The following is a 20165-nucleotide window of genomic DNA, read 5'->3' as shown; positions in this document are numbered from 1 at the left end:
CACTGAAGTTCACAGAATGTTTCACCGCAATCTCTACCAAAATATCAGGAGCCCTATCTTTTGATGGTTTTAACAATTTAATGGTTTTATTATTAGGCTACTTATGCAATATATTGTTACAGACATTAGACTTCCATGAAATGAAGCGCACGTCAACAGTTAAGAACGTCAATGACGTGTTTCCAGTAGCAACGGGGAAACATGTTCTTGTAAAGCAGTAGGGTATTTTCCCTTCAGTTGCACAATTGCTCATCTCTGTTCGTGCGTGCAGAGCCGTGTGCGCATGCGCAGTGTCGAGTTCGTGGACAGGGGTCGTATCTAGAAGGGATCCTTCTCTTGTCAACTTCTCGCGCATGCGCATTCTGTTAAGATGCTTAAACTGCTTTCTTGCTCGTATCTCAGCGTATTAATGATGGAAAGCAATAGAAACTTTAATCATATAAATAATATAACATTTTTATTATTATTACTATCATTATCACAGTGCGACTATTTGCACTGAAATAGTCTGTTGGAAACAAAGAAATGAAAGTCAAACTGCTTTTTGAGTATCATAGCAATGGCTTAATTTGATAAAAACAGTGCAAATGTGCTTTTGGATTACCTGTGTTGTAATCCTCCTTTTGTCAAATTTTTTGCATCATGTTTCCTGTCTCCACAATTAATACTTTTTTAAATACTACTTATAATAATAAATAAAATGATGCTGTTTAAAGTTTGTTATCTCATTTAGAACTGGAAAATGTCAAACAAATCTTGTGGAGATTTTGTTTGTGTTCTGCAGCTTGCTCCCTTTTCCATTCGAATCACAAAACAAAAACAAATGTGTCCCCACTCAATACGTCCACTGATGGGTGGATGCAATATTTGTTTATTAAAATATAAAGTTTCATGTCAGTGGATTAGAACCTAAGGCTTCTTATAAAAAGGTCGAATATGTTACTGCTTGATAACTCAATCAGACTCTCAACAAAGGAGCTGAATGATGTAGGCTACTTTTCCAGTGACCAACAACATCTCATGACCAAAAGTAGCTAGCAGAAGTAGAGCTTATCTTATCGAATTTAATATGTGAAATGTTTCTTTTATAGCTTGAATTGATCATCAAAACAGACAATGTAAAATAATATTTTACCAACTTCTCGTTGCTGTGCGACTTCAAATTAAGGCCGCGTACGAATCTCGCGAGATTGCCGAAAAAGGGATCCCTTCTAGACACGACCGTGGACAGGAAGCTCGACTGAAGCAGCTGATAATCAGGCTTTGGATGTTCCAGGGACCGTTCTAGCCTTCTTAAGCCTGGATTTTAATCAGGGCCTTTTTTTAGAAGTTCAAAAACCGACGAATATATGAGCAGTGTGCCCGGTCACCTCTCACAGTGACTGATGGAGCTGTATTTTTGTACCGATCGCTGTTTATTTTCGATTCAACTGTAGGGCCGGTGTCCCTTGTGTTGGAGCAGCTCAACAATGAAGGCCTAACATCCAGATCTGTGGGATTTAAAGCTCTTCTCTGATCTCGGACACGAGGATCAATACACTAACTCAGGTATTATTTGATCAATATCACGGCTATATGAATAGAAATTTACATTCGTCTATTATATTTACACCTACGGAGCATGTTTTATTACTCTTGGGTAGGCATGTAATGTGTTTTAATATGATTTTCCGGGGGGGGTAGGTTTTTGAGCTCTTCTTGATTTTCCACTTTTTTCTACATTTGTGAGTTGCAATTGTAAACTTAAGTGTGTTAATATAGTTGTTCAATATGTTACATTGTAACACTGACTTTAACGATTGGTTGACAAGCAGCAGATCGATGATAGCTACAATGTTACAAAATAATGACGTATGTAGATAGTTGAATATTGGCTACTTTGTAACCAATTTCGGAGACTGCGGTATTACTGTAGGCCTACATTGATTTCGAAACAAAATGAATATTTTCGTTAATGTCATAGTTTATTTTTTTGCTTCGCTTTAGCTCCGTTTTCTGGAAAAGGGTGGAGTCGATTTCTAGCTGTAAACATCCAGCTATTACTTGTAGTTATAAAGCTTAATTATTGTAAATTTACTATAGCGCCTATATAATCGACAATATTTCTCCCATGCGTGGATTCGATATGCTGTTTTTTTATCTATTAACCCACGGTGGAAGGTCTACAGGGATCTATGTAAATGCTTTTAGAAAAGGTCGAATACCCATTTTTGAGACGAATGAGCAAATTGACTGTTGCTGAATTTTCCATTCTTTCGATATTATTTATGTCTACATCATTTGAAAGTCTGAAAGTTATTTACATGACTGCTAAGCTTTTGGCGAACGGCGGAATGTGTATTTATTTACAGGCCACGGCTTAAAAATAAGGATTATTATAGCCTACTAGACTAAATTTAGATTTTTAGACCTGCGTACATATTCACTGGCCATACAAAAAATTTTCTGATAGACACAATCTAAAAATATATTTGTATTTTATTTATTACCATAAAACATTTTTTTATTTCCTCCCGAATTTGGAATGCCCAATTCCCAATGCGCTCTAAATCCTCGTGGTGGCGTAGTGACTCGCCTCAATCCGGTGGCGGAGGACGTCAGTCAGCATGACTTGTTGAGCGCGTTGCTGTGGAGACTTCATGCTATTTCCTCACAACGCACCCCACCAAGAGCAAACCACATTATAGCGATCACAAGCAGGTTAACCCAACGTAACTCTATCCACCCTAGCAACCGGGCCAATTGGTTGCTTAGGAGACCTGGCTGGAGTCACTCAGTGTGCCCTGGATTCGAACTCGCAACTCCAGGTGTGGTTGTCACAGTCTTTATTTGGTGAGCTACCCAGTCTTGCTTGCACTTATTGGAACATGATGGCATGTGGTGCAAAAATGTAATTGATAGCAGATAATGTGGGGGCACAAAATGGCATCCTTATGATTGTACATTTGTATGGTTTAACTTTTGATGAATTTCATGATATTGCCTAATATCTAGTTATTGGAAGTGCCTCTGCAAAAACTGTATATTGTAAAAAAGGAAATTGCATTTTATCCTGCTTATAGGTGTTTTTGAGTCACAGATACTACAAATGTGAATTAACATATATCTACATAAAAACATGTTAGACCAACAATATTCCCCCAAACGTCATAACTAGCGTAACAGAGTTGTCTGAACGCACAATTCATATTCATAATGAACGGTTAGTGTTATAGGCTTATTTTTTGCTCTTTGCTGACTTTATTTATGCTGTTATTGTTGTTTTTTGTTGCCACTGTTTATCAATTGTTGTGTGGTGATGTTAGGAGCTCATCTTTTAACTTAATGAGGTTTGTTGATTGTCACTGTTATTGAGGTTTGTGTGTTAAGGGTTGAGGTCTATTGTGTGTCCTTGTCAAACAATTGTTGGTACTGCCTTGCAAGACATGCCTCTCTCTTCAGAGGCAAATATTGCTTAAACTTAATGTAAAAGTGAAATGGTGACTAAATTAAAAGTTTTCATATTGTAAATTGACAAAAAATCAGTAGTTCAAGCAAATTCACATTGACTAAAAGCAATATTACTGAGGACAATTTATTAGACTGTTGTTGAGAGAATTAAAAAAATGTTACTGCATCATGTTGATTTTATTTTATTTATTTTAAGTTTGATCAACAGTTCCTTTTTTTTTTTTTTTTACAATGTAATCACTAGTAAGATATCTGTACAAGCAAAAGAAAAAAAGTCCTCAAAGTTAAAATTCAGAGGCAAAAATTGCCCCTTAATAAAATCATTAAGTTCTGACACTGGCGCCAAACATTCCTGATTTGTTTATAATTTTTCAATCCCACTCATGCTTCCTGGCTTGTTTTAGCCAGATTTATAGCTTTACCTTGGTGGCATATTTTACATTAGCAGAATTCAAAAAACAACATTAAGCGAAGCATAAAAACAAATGATCAACAAAGGCTGTGTCTCATTTGGAAGGATGCGTCCTCCGGAGGTCGTGTCCTTTGAAGGCTGCAGTATACAGAGTGTCTGTATAAAGTCTTGTTAAATGAGGCGGCCTTCATAGGACGAATGGAAACGGAAGGCCACATGGTTGCTATGACAGCACGCCACTCTTTAACAAGTGCGAGTGCTTTGAGTGAGAAGGGAACAAAGTTCCTTTAGATGGGAATGTATGAGGTCAAATTTAGTAGAGTTATAATGATGTAAAAATAAAATAGATTTTACAGGTGTACTTTTAGTCTAATACTTTATTTTAATTATATATTAATATAATTATAAATATAATATATTATGCACCCGTCTACTGAGGTACTTCAACTTGGGAATTAACATTCCTTACGTTTGAATATCATATTTACGGGCAAATTGGCGTTGGTTTTTTTACATTTCCGTTGAAGCAAAGAATTGTGGGTTGTGAGTGCCCATGAAGGATACTCCTCATGCGTCCTCCAAATTCCTGTGAAAGAAGGCTGCATTCGAAGGCTGCTTTTGAAGTTGACGTATGCAGCTGACAAATGCGACCTCCGGAGGACGCAGCCTTCCAAACGAGAGACAGCGAAACATAAAATATGGGGGCAATGCTGCTCTGGCCCATTTGAGCAAGTGACGTTTCCCTGGGCCATCTTTATTATTGAGCCCTGCAGGCAAATCTATTTTTGGGAGCAATGTGAGTGTTTACATTTAGAAGTGCGTTTGTGCTCTCTTTGTATTTTAGTGTCACATTTTATTCATTTAATATATACACAGGCATGGCTTCGCAGCTGCAGGTATTCTCTCCTCCATCTGTGTCTTCCAGTGCCTTCTGCAGGGTGAAAAAAATGAAAGTGGAGAGCTGTGCTTGGGATGCTTCCAATGAAGCGTACAGTTCCGTGGGCCAGGCGTACAGCTTCAACCCCGCAGCGGGCCTCCCTTTTGGCAACTCCGGCCTGGTCTTTCCCCCTGCGTCTCGGGGGCAGGTGGTGGTCCGTGCAGCAGATAGCACTGGGAGCCTCGCGCGTGGTTCCAGCCGAAAAGCCTCCCACAACAACCACCACTTGGAATCCCACTCCACCCGCACACACAGGTATGGCGTGAAGCGGAAGAACGAGGAGGTGGAGAGTTCCGGAGGTGGGGGCAGCGGTAGCGGCAGCGTTCAGATTCTGGAGGAGCTCTCTGCGCCTGCCTTCTCCGCCCGCACAGGAGGAGCTGGAACTACAGCCCAGTCCATCCCCCACTCTGCACCCACCACCAAGAGCAGCAGTTCCAATGGGGAGGGGGACTACCAGCTGGTCCAACACGAGATCCTATGCTCCGTTTCCAACAGCTATGAAGTTCTTGAGTTTCTCGGTCGGGGAACATTCGGGCAGGTGGCCAAGTGCTGGAAAAGAGGCACCAGTGAGATTGTGGCCATAAAAATTTTGAAGAACCATCCTTCATATGCACGTCAGGGACAGATTGAGGTAGGTTATAATGCAATGGGTTCATATTTTGCAACCTTGGCTTTATTATTTACCCTCAGTTGTCAAGATTGTGCTTGCATTATCAATTTTATTTAGAAAACTGTAGTTGCCATGTTCTATTTCCTTTTACTCTATAATGTAGCCTAATGAATGCAGTGTTCCATTGAAAGTTAGATGTGGAACATTGCTGCTTGACATCTCTGACTTCTGAACATAATTGCGTTCCATTGCCCGACGCTTGGACAATAACATATTAAGAAAGATGTTGCCATGTTAGCATTTGTAGAGCAAATTGCAGAGAATAATTTACAGTGCTAGCATTTGTTTAGCAGGTGTTCATTTATTACCATGTTTGACACCCCTGTATTTGCAAACAGATTGTATCTTCATGTAATGTAGGAAAGTTGCCTGAAGTCTTTATTTGCTTAAAAGTTAGATGGTTGTTATTATTAACAGTATACATCCCTGGGTGCAGCCATGTAAATGTTACGCCATAATTCCGCAAGAGTTTCCCAGTTGGAAGTTCTATTACACTTTACAAGTTGGAAATTCTGACTTTTAAGAAATTAAATGTGACTCTGCCCATTTACCCGCTCAAGCTAACCTAGTCAATACCTTTTTCAGGTGAGCATATTGAACCGACTCAGTGCGGAAAATGCTGACGAGTTCAACTTCGTTCGCTCTTACGAGTGTTTCCAGCACAAGGGCCACACATGCTTGGTGTTTGAGATGCTGGAGCAGAACCTGTATGACTTCCTAAAGCACAGCAAGTTCAGCCCACTGCCCCTGCGTCACATCCGTCCCATCCTGCAGCAGGTGGCCACGGCCCTGATGAAGCTCAAGAGCCTGGGGCTTATTCATGCTGACCTAAAGCCTGAGAACATTATGCTGGTGGACCCTATCAGACAGCCCTATAGGGTGAAGGTCATTGACTTTGGATCGGCCAGTCACGTCTCTAAAGCTGTCTGCTCTACTTACCTCCAGTCTCGCTACTATAGGTGAGGAAAAATGATCAGTGATCTATAATGTAATGAGATCGCGTATTTGCCCCCAGGAGGGATTAAGGGAATAATTTTTCACCTAAAAATGAAAATTCTCTCATTTACTCACCCTTATGCCATCCCAGATGTGTATGACTTTCTTTTCTTTCTGCAGAACACAAAAGAAGATTTTTAGAAGAAAATATATATGTAGGTCCATTCAAAGCAAGTGAATTAGGTCCAAAACTTTTATGCTACCTCTATGTGATTTTTGGAGCTTCAAAGTGATCTCTGAAGCGATCCAATCGGTTTTGGTTAAGAACAGACCAAAATGTAACTCCTTTTTCACTTTATATCTTAACATTGCATTCTGTAGACACAATCATTATTTCAAGCTCGATTACTCTTACTAGCACCATCTAGAGCTCTGCGCATGTGTCAAACACTAGGAAGTGTAATCGAGCTTGAAATAATGATTGTCTAGAGACTACAATGTTAAGAAGTAAAGTGAAAAAGGAGTTGCATTTTGGTCTGTTCTCACCCAAAAACGATTGGATCACTTAATTTATTAATTTTATGCCACCTTTTATATGCTTTTTGGAGCTTTGAAGTTTTGGACCCCATTTTCTTGCTTTGTGTGGACCATCGTAAATGGTCTTCTAAAAATCTTTGTGTTCTGCAGAGGAAAAAAGTTAAGCACATCTGTGATGGCATGATAGTGAGTAAATGATGAGAGAATTCTCCTTTTTGGTTGAACTGTCCCTTTAAATTCCACAATAATGAGATTATGATGTAATAATCCCTTTATTGCCTGATTAATTAAAGAGTAAGTAAAAAACTGTTTATAAAAGAGAAATACATTTTATGCTGATCCGTATGCTATTGGAATGGTTCACAAAGGTGTATCTTTTGTATTTTCAGAGCTCCTGAGATCATCCTGGGTCTGCCATTCTGTGAAGCCATTGACATGTGGTCGCTGGGTTGTGTCATCGCAGAACTCTTTTTGGGTTGGCCTTTGTATCCAGGAGCTTCGGAATATGACCAGGTCACATAAATAATTTTATTACACAACTCGGTGTAATACTTGATTCTGATAGGTCAATCTTGCATTCTGAAGGTAAATAAGTTTGTTTAATATCTGCTAAACTTTATAATTGACTGTTGTGCCAGGCAGTCTCTGGTATCAATTCGACAGGGTCCAGATCAGCCGTCGTCGTTTATTGTGTGATTTAATGACCAGCTGACTGTACCCACTCTATCCCCACCAACTGACTGTACACAACTGAACCTTCCTTTTTTTTTTTTTTTTTACCCATTCTAGATTCGGTACATTTCTCAGACACAGGGTTTGCCTCCGGAGTATCTATTGAGCGCTGGTACAAAGACCAGCCGCTTCTTCAACAGAGGACCAGACTCCAGCTATCCGTTGTGGAGGTTAAAGGTCACTATCAACCAAAGGATCAAGTGTTTAGCTATTAAAGTAAAAGAAAGTGATGCAAGTATTTGTTGCTAATGGATTCATCTCTTTTCGTTTCACTAGACTCCATCTGAGCATGAAGCTGAAATGGGCATCAAGTCCAAAGAAGCCAGAAAGTACATCTTCAACTGTTTAGATGACATGATGCAGGTACATAGAAATAAAAGTGTGTGGAAATAGAAAGCAGTAGATCATCTGATTGACCGTATTTTACTTCCTTTCCATTGCACTGATTTGCTTCCAGGTCAATCTGCCCAGTCACTTAGAAGGGGCGGATTTGTTGGCGGAGAAGGCAGACCGACGGGAACTGATTGACCTGCTGAAGAGGATGTTGAGGCTGGACGCTGATAAAAGAATCACACCCACAAAGACCCTGGCACACCCGTTTGTGACAATGAGCCACTTGCTGAACTTCCCACACAGCTCGCAGTAAGTCACACATTTTTGTAAAGACAACATGAATGGTTGGATTCATGAGAAAGATGAATAGGTTCTTTAAGCACTGATTTCTTTTTGGGAATATATGTATGATTCATGATGATTCATGTTACAGTGTGAAGTCGTGCTTCCAGAACATGGATATCTGCAAGAGAAGAAACAATAACTATGATAGTGGGAAGGCCCTGTTTGCTGCTAATGCTGTTCCTGGAACAGCAGGAAATCTGACTGTGACTTTCAGCAGCCAACTCAACCAGCACAGCCAGGTGAGGGAAAACTATATATTAGCTGGCTAAATGATTCTGGATGAAATTATAAAATGCAAAGATGATTAAGAGACTGATACTAGCCCCATGTCTTACAAATACATTTTCTTTATGCTCCTCAGGTTCCATCGGCTGGTGGAGCTGTACCTCTTCTTAATTACCAGCCAGCGCTGTACCAGCAGGCTACCATAAACATCCCTGGTCTGACCCAACCCAGCATTCCACTACAGACGCGTCCCACTCAACTGTGCGCTCAGACAGAACCTTTCCAGCAGACCCTCATCGTTTGCCCACCAACCACTATCCAAGGTAAGATGGAGCATTATTCATTCATTTTTCCTAGTCACAGTGTTTCCACAGTCATGGAAGACCTGGAAATATCCAGAAATTTTAATTTCTCCACTGCATGCACAGGGAAAGAGAGTGAAGCTGCTAAAAATTGTTGTTAATCATTCTTGTTTTTTATTTGTCAAATGATGGACAACATTTGTAATTATATTTTTTAAATTTGGTAAATGATGGAAATATTTCAAGCGACCTCTTACACTCACAAATAATTATAATCATTCATAATTATGTAATAAATTAATAACCACTTATGAATTTGTTCTCATAATATGCAAATTTGTTATGTTTATTTATGTAAATTTGTGTTATTGCATTTTTACAAATTGAGACTTTTCCAAAAATATATGAGCAAATTTGTTTCACTCGGAGGCCAAACTGCACTGTTTGTTAGTGTATACAATTCTCACTGACATGCGTAAATATAATAAACAGGAGTGTCTCTGTCATGTTTTTTTTCTTGTTACTTCCTGAAACATATATATATATATATAAAACATAGACAATGACACATTGTAACTTACAGCAGACTATCCCTATTAAAACGAGCCACAACATAATATGAAAAGTAGATCTTGAAATATTCCTCAGTGTACATGGAAAGACGATGCACTCAAGACACGTGTGTGTGTGCGCGCGTGTGTGTGCGTGCGCGTGTGTGTGCGTGCGCGCGTGTTTGTTTGCTTGCTCAAAAAAGTTAATCAGTTTTGATGGGAACAACATATAAGGATTAAGATGGTAATGGTTGACCTCCAATTAACATCCTACTCAATGTGATGTTTTTTTTGTCCTTAAGGGCTTCCATCATCGAGTAAAACATCTAGCTATCCTGTCAGAATGGAGAATGGAGTTCCTGTTGTCCAGCAGAACCAGTCCACACAACCTCTTCAGATTCAACCGAGCATGCTAACACAGGTAAGACCTTCATCACATGCTATGAAATGGATATGATGGGATATTGTCTTACTCTGAAAATGTTATTGCTGCAATCTGATGATTTGAAAATTAGTCGGATTGAGTTGAAGAGTGAAGGAACGTCAAATCTTAAAGTCTGCATGGACCACACTTGTTCCGCAACTGGCAGGTGCCGGTTTATGGCGCATGAGATCACAGCCTTGTACACCTGACCTGAGTCTGACCTTTTGTCTAATCTTTCCATGCTTTTTGCTCCTTTTCCCTCCATGGTGCCCCTCCTCCTTAGGGCTCCTGCACGCCTCTGATGGTGGCCACGCTACACCCCCACACAGCGGGAGTGGCATCCCAGTACCCGCTACCCCTGGCACTGGGCTGTGGGGCAGGAAGGCCTGCCCTACTGGAGCAGACAGCCACAGTGCTGGTAAAGAGAGACCCACCCAGTGCTCTACCACTAACATAATCATTTGTCATTTCCCTTCTCCACCCTGTTTCCTCTTCCCCTCCCTCATTCTCTCCCAAATCCTACTTTAGCTGGTTAACACTATACAATTTTTGGCCACAATTTTGCCATCTGAGAGACATTGGGCATAATCGTTAGTCTTTGATTGCTTGGTGTGACATGTTCACTGACAAACAATGAATTGAATTGCGAAGAATCTTAGCCTATGACAAATTTCTGGCTGCATCAGAAATTTTGCGTCAAATCGTACAGTGTGACTGCTACCAAGACAGCCGGAAGATGTTAAACACCCAGTCTGCATTGTCAATCACGACAATTGGGGCTGGAGTCTTGACTATGATTTGTGTTTATATAGTCAGGCATAATGTCCCACAGTGTGCCATGGTTTTTTCCAAAAGTCTCATAATGTATGTCCATAAATGCATCTTACCTTTTCTGTTATCTCTTTCTTTTTCTTTGATATCCCTTTCTATCTGATCTCTCTTGCCCAGTTTACATGGTATAAAGGTGCATTTTGGGTGATTAGTTTGAAATGGGACAACACTAGTGATGGGTGTAAAGAGTCAAAAACACTTCAACCACATTCAAAGGTGGTCGAAATCAAGTGATCACATGACCGCATTACGCTTGCAGTCATGCATTCAAGTGCGTTCCAATACCGAGTGACTACCTAATCACCTGTCTTTCAACTTCTACGCTTCAACAAGATTTAAAATTTTGCCGGTTACATGCAGCTTTTATAGGAAAATAATTGAAATATAGAAAATCTTTCTTTCTGATTTTTATTTCTCATTCTGTCGTTGTAATAAATGTATTTCTTTCTATCTTATCTCTCTGACCATGTTTACATGCACTTAAGAAAACTGTTTATTCCAGGGTTTTTGCAGAAAGCTGCATTCTGAAATGTCTTGTAAACAAGAACAGTGATTTCCTTACACCGCTTAAGGGATTAAAAGAAAGCGGTTTAACACACGTGGGTTTCTCCCGGAGAACGTGGATTAAATGGTCATGTAAAAAACGTTTCAGTAACAAATGTCATAAGATGGAGCCCAACAACAAGTCAAAAAGAATTCAACATTTCTGGGAGTACAATAGGAAAAGTGTATGTACTATAAATTATTCCCATTTATACACACCAATGTAAAATATCGACTATCCCTCACCTTCGTGTTTATGTACTGGGGGAATCCCAGAGTTTTATGTAAAGGGAAACCCCACTATTGCTGCGCAATTCCGCTGCAGGTGACGATAGAAAGTTAACGAAAATAAACACAGCATACAACTTTAAGTGAAACAACTGAAAATAAAATAGTGGAGTCTTCCTCCGATGCCATGTTTGTTATTTACCCAAGCATGTTGGAGAAATTATGTTTCTGTGAAGAAAGCTGCTTTACTGACCGAGCCGCATATACAGTCATGGAAACAGGAACACCACTTTACAATAATCCGCTTTCTGGTTTCCATGTAAACGTAGTCTCTGTGTTTCTGATCTCTTATCCCCTCCCCCATCATTCTCTCTCAGTGCAGGTCTGCTACAGGCATGGGAGGCATGTGCTGTCTCTTCTGTGCTTTGCTTGCAGCTTCTTGTTGTTTGATGTATATTTTTCCCCTTCTCTGACCTCCCAGCCTTCCCTCCCTCCCAGCCTCACCATCTGTTTGGGCCTTCATCTTGCAGGGGAGGAGACTGACCTTGTCCACAGCTCTAAAACTCTTGCAGTCATGTTCTTCTCCCTCTCATTGCCATGTCTGTCCGCAGGTACACTAGTGCTGTCCATACTGGCATGGCAGATGCTCTATGTGGAAACACTTTGTTTTCTTGACAATTTAACAGCCATTATTCTTCCCAGCAGGTTGCCGGACTACTCTTCACTCCCTTCTCTCAATTTTAATGCTTGTGTATGATTTTTATTTTATTTGTTGCATGCCGTGCTTGTCTTGGCTTTGAAATTTTTATCAAATGGCTGTGCTACATCTGAAGCTAGAAGCTGCCTCTCCGGGAGAGAATTGTTGAATTCTTTTGTGCATTTATTTCTTTTTTTTCTGTTTGTTGTTCAGTTTAATTGTGTGCAGTATAGTCACACTGCCTGTGTCTATCAGCATGTTCTGCAACATCTTGGCATTACACAGTAGATGTTCACATTTAGAAATAAATGGCCATTTACCATCAATGCATTTGTCACACGTTGTGTGGTGCAAGTTTGGTCATAACAGTTTTGAAATGCCAATCAGTGGGACACATTATGTGATTTGTTTATGTAAAATGACACATTTAGAGCCAGTGTGACTAAGGCAGATATTCTGTGATCTTCCAGCAGGCCTGGCCAGGCACCCAACAGATCCTCATACCCTCTGCGTGGCAACAGGTACCTGGTATAATCCACAACTCCAGTCACCAGTCTGTAGTGACTGAATCACCTTTGGAGGCCCTTCTGTCTGAAAGCTCGACACAGCAAACATCACGCTGGAGGTAACTTACTTTTCAATAAATCATCCACACAACAGTGTTACTATTGTTAATAAAAACAAAGTAAAAACATTTTCGTTAACCGAAATAAAAAATCTAAACTAACATAACTGGAGAAAATGCAACTAAACTAAAATACATTTTCATGACTTCTAAACTAACTAAAATAAGTTCAACTGACCACATTTTAGTTTTTGGTACATAGTAGTATATATGTAAAAATGTTAAGCCTTTCCAACCTTTTACAACCACTAGATAGCGTTAACACTAGAAATTGAATGGCATTAACGGGAACTTTCACCCAAAAATTCAAATTATCTCATCATTTACTCACCATCATGTCTTTCCAGATGTGTATGACTTTGTTGCTTCTGCAGAACACAATGATTTTTAGAAGAAAATCTCCACTCTGCTGGTCCATACAATTCAAGTAAATGGTGGCCAGAACTTTGAAGGTCCAAAAAGCACATAAAGGCAGCATAAAAGTAATACATAAGACTCCTGGGGTTAAATCTATATCTTCAGAAGCTGTATGATAGGTGTGGGTGAGATAAAGCTCAATTTTGACTTCCTTTTTTACTATAAATAAAATAAATATTTCCACATTCTTCTATTGTTTTTGGTGATTCGCATTCTTCGTGCATATTGCCACTTACTGGACAGGGAGGAGAATTTATTGTAAAAAAAGGACTTAAATGTTGATCTGTTTCTCACCCACACCTATCATACAGCTTCGGAAGATATGGATTTAACCACTGAAGACTTTTGGATTAATTTTATGCTGTGTTTGGACCTTCAAAGTTCTGGTCACTATTCACTTGCATTGTATGGACCTACAGAGAGGAGATATTCTTCTAAAAATCTTAGTTTGTGTTCAGCAGAAGAAAGTAAGGCATACACATCTGGGTTGGCATGAGGGTAACTAAATGATAAGAGAATTACAATTTTTGGGTTAACTATCCCTTTAAACATATTGAAATTAAATCCATTAATGCATTAACATTTAAAAATAGATATACTGAAAAAACTAACGAAAATAAGACTTAAATTAAATGAACTAAATTTAAACATGTAAAACTACAATAACCCTGCTACGCAATACATGTATAAAAGACCTCGTTGGTTTCTCCTGCAGGGCATCCCAAAGCAGTCAACACAATGGTGTACTCCAGCAGAACCCACACATACTGGGCGGCCTAGGTTCCACTCAGACCCTTAGTCGAGGAACATCTGCAGTCTCCCGATCCCAGAACAAGAGGAGCAGGGTCTGTGGTAGCAGGTATTTAACCGTTTACTTTAACACTGCAACGTTTTGTGAATAATGACAGTATTTATTTATTTTTTCACTTTGAAGAATGTGGGGAAAAAATCTTAATTTTACCCTTTGACCATTTCTTATCAGTGCTTTGGTGGGCTCCCAATTGTACAGTGCTGCCATCATTCAGCCCATCATTATCTCTGACACTCCCAGCCCTGCTGTCAGTGTCATCACCATACACAGTGACTCAGATGAGGAGGATGAACGGAAGTTCCACCCTGTTAGGTAAGCTCCATGTTGTCACAGAACATTGCATGCATTTATTTTCTGCTGCTTCTTAATAGCAGTTGGAATACTAGTGTTCTGTTTACTGCATACTGTGCGGTGTACTCTGTATGCTACCTACTAAATATTTAAAGTAGTATGCATTATGCAATGATACATGTTTCAAATACAACCCCAATTACAAAAACGTTGGGACAGTATGAAAAATGCTAATAAAAACAAAGGAGCAGTGTTTCCCATAGGGTTTTGTAAGACTGTGGTGGGTGGACCTCGTACCCTATAGAGGGGTCCAGGGACATTTTTGTTTTGAATCAAATGCATCGATATGGTGTACATTGAAAGCAAAATTAAGAGGCTAGATCTATGAAGAACTTTGTGCTCTTGTAAACAATTTTGTGCTTTAGTAATTTAATCAAAAACACATTGGTTTTATAGATATGAATGGTGATGACACGGAAAAAAGTCACACCCAAAAAGCATAAAACGAGAGTTTAACGCAGTTCACAAATGGTCAAAACACAAAATCGACAAGAGCATACATTTGAAAATAGCAGTAGGATATCAAGTATTCAAGGAAACATTCAGAATGAAATGCAACATAAAACTACTACTGGTCTTCACTGTATGATTATAGTATATTAATACATTTTAAAGCTACTAAAGTTATTCAGTCAAGAGCAGTGAGTGTTTTCTCATTTTCTTGTTATGGTTGTTTGATTATTATTATGACACACTAGACAGCAGCAGGTATATTAGCTTGCATTTCTACTTGCAAATCCGACATTTTAATACAAATCTGCTTTTTCTCTGCTGTATACTTGTTCACTTTAGACATCGCTCTCTGTGTTTACATGAATACCTCACCAAGACAGGGATTTTGGCAGAAGTTTGCAATGTATTTGATCTTTCAGGCACACATTAATGCGAGCATGTTCAGCACACATACGCCGCTTGTCAATCAAACAGGGCGCAGCTGTTAATAGATCGCTTTTGTGAATTATAAAATTACTTGCTCTTGATTACTTTTCAACAGCAGAATAAGAATATTAACTTTCTTATAAGTGTACACAGGCCTAGGCTATCACAAATCTAGCTGGTTATTTTTTTGTTATTGATGTTATTGAATCAGTCTACATGTCCGGTCGGGAAAGTAAAATTCTCTTTCACTTGCCCCTTCAAAACTGACTGACTGGGAGTGAGAGATGCTTGACTGAAGTAACGGCACAAAACACAACGTTAGAGATTTTTGTTGTTATGAGAAGTATACAAATATTTTTGGTTCATTATGAAACTGTGGTGGGACAAATTAGACTGGTGGGCTGCCGCAGTGTTGCAGTCATCAGATTTGACATTATTGGACAATTTCAAAAAGCAATGAAATTCACAAGGTCATATAATGTGTAGATGTAATGCTTTCAATATAACAGAGGGTGAATGTAATTTACAAATAACTCCTTTTTGTTTTTATTAGCATTTGTCATACTGTCCCAACTTTTTCAGAATTGGGGTTGTAGCAGTATGCAACATTGTAACTTGACCTCATGTTGCATGTTTAATTCAACAAGTGGTGTCCATTTTTCATCTTGGAAATGCAAATGTTTAGTTTTGGGAAAATTGTGACAAAATCAAGGACATTTGCATAGTACCAGTAATATGGTACTGTTATTCTACAAAAAGCCGTAATTTGTCACAATGGCGAGATGTATTCTTGCACAAAGTTGTTCCATCTAATTTTCTTTACTGTTGGGTTAGCAGAAATGCACCATTCTGAAGCAATCTTTAAAATAACAGCTTTATGTGATATTTTTTTTTTTGTAGCTGTGGCCCCAGCCAGAGAACTAATGTGATCAGCTGTGTGACAGTCCATGATTCAGACTCCTCCACTGCCAGTCCTTTGACTCCCAAGATCCAGAAAAGTCACATGGGGGTCCAGAACTCACGTCTGGCTAAATCCCTGGCAGTGGTGGCTCCATCTGTGAAAACACAGCTCGGAGAAAGCTCTGAATCGGCCAAAGTCCCATTGGCCATAGGTGAGTACTAGCTGTGGTGCTGTTGACAAAATGACAGCATGACAAGTCTGTCTATTATTAATATTTACCACATTTTAGGATTTAAAAAAGGAGCTTCCATAGAATACAGCTCTGTACATTCTAGGCATTCTCTCAGCAAACTTCATGAGGTGCATACTGGGATGCTTTTAAAAACTTATTGAAATAGTTCCCCTGTATGCTGGCCACTTGTTGGCAACAATAAAAAAAAAGACACAATTTATATTTATCTTCAAAGTAATTAAAAATTGTGAAGCATTTGCCTTTAAGTTTAAGATAACAGGGAACATAAATGTTGTCAAGTCAGTGTGTCTAAACATTTGACTGGTTTTCGTTTTTTTGCTGAAAGAGGGGGGGAAAAGCCAGAAAATCTTCACCTGAAAATTTAAACCGAAACTGTTGCTTTATTATCCAGTATAAAATACTGACAAAGAAAATGCAGCGTTTGGGTGAAAATAACTTTTTCAAATTACATTTAAACATGTAAACAGTGGCTGATATATGATATATTGATTATAAAAAAAGGTTGTTCTAACAGCGGAGGCATGCGCACCTGTGCATATTTATGTTGCGTGACTATCACAGAGAAATCCACATGAAGTGCAACAGTATAAAAGAATTCAATGAAATTCTGCAGTTTGTATTTGTGTATTTTAGTTGCAAATCCACATCCCCAGACGTGTGAAGGCGATCGCTCTCTTGGTTATAAGTACGTTAATAAAGAGCGTTTCCCGTCTTTGTGCCAAGGCTGGGATGCTGTTTTGTATGGCAAAACACTAAACGCAGTGCTCGAAAATCCCCATCTACTGTTTAAGCCACTTTACATCAGTTGACTGGTGTCAAACACCCGGAAGAGTCCAATACGAGCCACTCGAGATCCGACAATTGTGGTCTCACGCATACCCACAATTTTGAGCTTTTCATAAGTAACTATAAGCTGCACTTGTCACGAAACAGTTTATTTTCCCCACTCACTGCAATAGACAACATGAATGATAGACCGATACAAGGAAACTATTAGAAATGGAAAATATGCATTTGTCTTTTTGTGTATTTTTAAGCACTTTTATTAGCACTTTGTAGAGTAAAGGTGTGCTTCTATTTGCCATATTTTGCTGCTTTTGTATTGTTGTGCACTGGAAGCTCCTGTCACCAAGACAAATTCCTTGAATGTGTAAAGCATACTTGGCAATAAAGCTGAACATTTTGCCATCCAATATTTTAAAAGTAGTTTGAGCATAAATTTATGGTAGATGTAATCACTTTGAAAAATCATTATTTATAATACATATATTGCATTATAATAAGTAATGTTATATTATAGATTTTTCTGTTTTTGGCCCTGTGTGTCTACAATTTTCGGTTTTACTTTAGGCCAAGAATTTTCAGTTTGGTGCATCACTAATATAACTAATGTATAAATTAAACACTTGTTTTCTGCGCTTTTCTAGCCCTTCCTCAAAATTACTACATAAAGCCTAAGAGAGCTGCCACAAGACAGCTCAGCAACTCGGGGGAGAGTGTCACTGACTACCAACAGGAGCCCAGCAGATCTCAACCGCTCAACCTCAGTCAGGTGACTGCCTTATTCTCAAAATTCAACAGATAGGAAAGTCAAAAGTAAACCAATCATTTTTGCCATAATTTTGGTTTAGGAATATCTATCTATCTATCTGTCTGTCTGTCTTTGAGATTCACCCATGAGCAATGTGTCAGAAAGAACACGTCTGAATATCCTGTTTCTTGTTTCAGACCACTGTCTCCTCATCCCAAGAAACAACCAGCGGCTCGTCCTCCCTGCGTCGACAGCACACGTACCCACCTGCGTCCTCCCATTACTGTCTCCAGGAGGTGCCCTCGTTCACCAGCACCCCCAGCCTTTACACATATCCTGTCCCTGGGACCCTTGGCTCTGCCTCCCACATAGAGCACCTACTCGTCCAGGGCTCCTCCCCCTCCATACACATCCCACCCACTAGTCACTATGCAGCCAGTCTTATCCCAAAGGACTCCATAGGGGGCGTGGTCCACGGACTCTCCACCCACTACCAGCAACATTACCCTGCCCATCCATATGTAAGCACGAGCACCAGCACCACTAGAGGAAGCGGGGCGTATAACAGCTATCAGCTCAGCCCTAGAAGGATCACTCAGTATCCATACATATGAGACACAAAGAATGATGTCACGTAGGACCACGTCTTCAAATTTGACGACCGATAGACCTGCCATCAACTGCTGCAACTGGTTTTAGCTTTTATCCTATTTATGTTAACTGTTTTAGAATGTTGTTGTTTTTTTTTTTTAATGTTATAATTCAGAACTATTATATTTTGCAATTTTTAAGTTGCATCTGTATACTGATAAGTCCAGTGTATGGTTAGCTCCATTTATTTTCTTAGCTCAAGGAACGCTGATGTGTTTTTAATTTGTAAGCAATAGCAAAATAATGCTGACATAAAGGAACAGGGATTGTGATCTAGTATATTGTCTGTTCAACTAAAATCCTTACACTAATCCTTTAACCTGTTTTATACTCCGATTTGTTTTTAGATTCAATGTTGTGGGGTTTTTTGTTGTTGCTGTTGTAGGATCTCTTCTATTTTAAATTAAGTTTGATTGTGAAGCTGACTGGATTTCAACCACTTTACTGGATGGTCAAGTCTTGACAAAGAGATGTGAAAAGGAAAAAAAAAATGTGTACTGTGCCCTCATTGTATTGTTATTTAAGTTAGAAATATATGTTAGTTAAATCAAAGGCCTGGTAGAAATGTAGAGTGTATGTTCTGGGGAATATTGACGGAAATAAGGAGTTACACCATTTTCCTGATTTGTTTGCGCTAGAATTGTTTAATCGTGTTAAAATCCATAAATTCCCAACGAAGAAAGGGGGATAGATATATACCTGAAGAGCTGGGATTTCAAAGCCAGTAAAAATGTGATGTTTTGTGTTGCTATAGTCAATAACTCTCCTAGGAAATCATAATTGCACACTCGATTTTCTGAAATTCTGCTTGTGTGGTTTGTGTGCAGCATTTAAGAGTAGTCTGCTTTTCAAACTAGAGTACACCAAAAATGAACTGTCCATAACAACAGGTCGATGATTTTCAGTAACATTTCGATCTTGGATATTTGGATGACAGCTGTGGTATCAATGAGGGGCAGTTGACATAATGTGATCTCTGAATGGATCTTTGAAATTCTGCTCAAAATGACACTGTGATCTGACCTCCATGGTCTTTCATGTTTTAGTCTCAATAACATGATGTGCCTTGACATTCACCTGATCATGTGTTGGCAGTGTTTTTGAGTTCAGAAATCATTTAGCATCAACGAGAAAGTACTATAAACTTTTTGTAATGTCAAAACAACAGAAAAACCCATTGTAATGCCATCAAATAAACACAACTCAAAAAACAACTTGCATCTCCTTGAATATTTTTAAGTTCAGCTCACTAACTAATTTGAACAGAATTGCAGTTTAATCTCACGCGAAGTAACATTTTGCCATCTCTCTGGGGATTCACACCTTTTCAGATAAATGCAGTAAAAGGCTTGTTAACTGATATTTCTATAGGTGACGTTCCCTATAAGGTTTTTTTAATTAATTTATTAGGAGTCATTTTGTTCAAGACAGCTAAGGACAACTGTCCTAACAAAAATGTAGCATTGTAATGATTAATCCACGAATGAAAGTGTCCAATAGAACGCAACCGTACCCGCCCACCTTTTCAGGAAGTATGTTCCCCGTTAATCTTTTTTCCATAGGCATTTCATAAAATATTTAATAAACGAGTTC

General features: G+C 39.1%; 1 protein-coding gene across 5 annotated transcripts; it reads left to right on the top strand.

The window, feature by feature from the left end:
* The first annotated feature begins 1236 nt into the window (after positions 1 to 1236).
* hipk1b (homeodomain interacting protein kinase 1b) lies at positions 1237 to 19783 on the top strand. Of its 5 annotated transcripts, none has more exons than XM_052101432.1 (17): positions 1237 to 1548; positions 4788 to 5430; positions 6055 to 6428; positions 7332 to 7455; positions 7732 to 7851; positions 7951 to 8037; positions 8132 to 8316; positions 8441 to 8591; positions 8714 to 8900; positions 9733 to 9851; positions 10138 to 10272; positions 12624 to 12778; positions 13911 to 14054; positions 14178 to 14318; positions 16137 to 16348; positions 17818 to 17942; positions 18119 to 19783. In XM_052101432.1, the coding sequence occupies exons 2-17, from the start codon at positions 4810 to 4812 to the stop codon at positions 18533 to 18535; spliced, it is 3297 nt and encodes a 1098-aa protein (XP_051957392.1). In that variant the 5' UTR covers positions 1237 to 1548; positions 4788 to 4809; the 3' UTR covers positions 18536 to 19783. The 5 variants fall into 5 exon arrangements, with proteins under 5 accessions (XP_051957392.1, XP_051957391.1, XP_051957390.1 ...); XM_052101431.1 differs by having other exon boundaries at positions 4739 to 5430; positions 12627 to 12778; XM_052101430.1 differs by having other exon boundaries at positions 4739 to 5430.
* The last annotated feature ends 382 nt before the right edge of the window (positions 19784 to 20165 follow it).

The sequence above is a fragment of the Xyrauchen texanus genome, chromosome 32 (genome assembly GCF_025860055.1).
Source record: "Xyrauchen texanus isolate HMW12.3.18 chromosome 32, RBS_HiC_50CHRs, whole genome shotgun sequence".
Taxonomy (NCBI): Eukaryota; Metazoa; Chordata; class Actinopteri; order Cypriniformes; family Catostomidae; genus Xyrauchen; species Xyrauchen texanus.
This window is presented reverse-complemented; position numbering and strand designations above follow the sequence as displayed.

Coding starts and splice junctions, on each gene's coding strand:
- hipk1b (XM_052101430.1), top strand. CDS start 4,741: ATGGCTTCGCAGCTGCAGGTATTCTCTCCTCCATCTGTGTCTTCCAGT. Junction 6,429..7,331: donor CTCCAGTCTCGCTACTATAG/GTGAGGAAAAAT, acceptor TTGTATTTTCAG/AGCTCCTGAGATCATCCTGG. Junction 16,349..17,817: donor CAAAGTCCCATTGGCCATAG/GTGAGTACTAGC, acceptor GCGCTTTTCTAG/CCCTTCCTCAAAATTACTAC.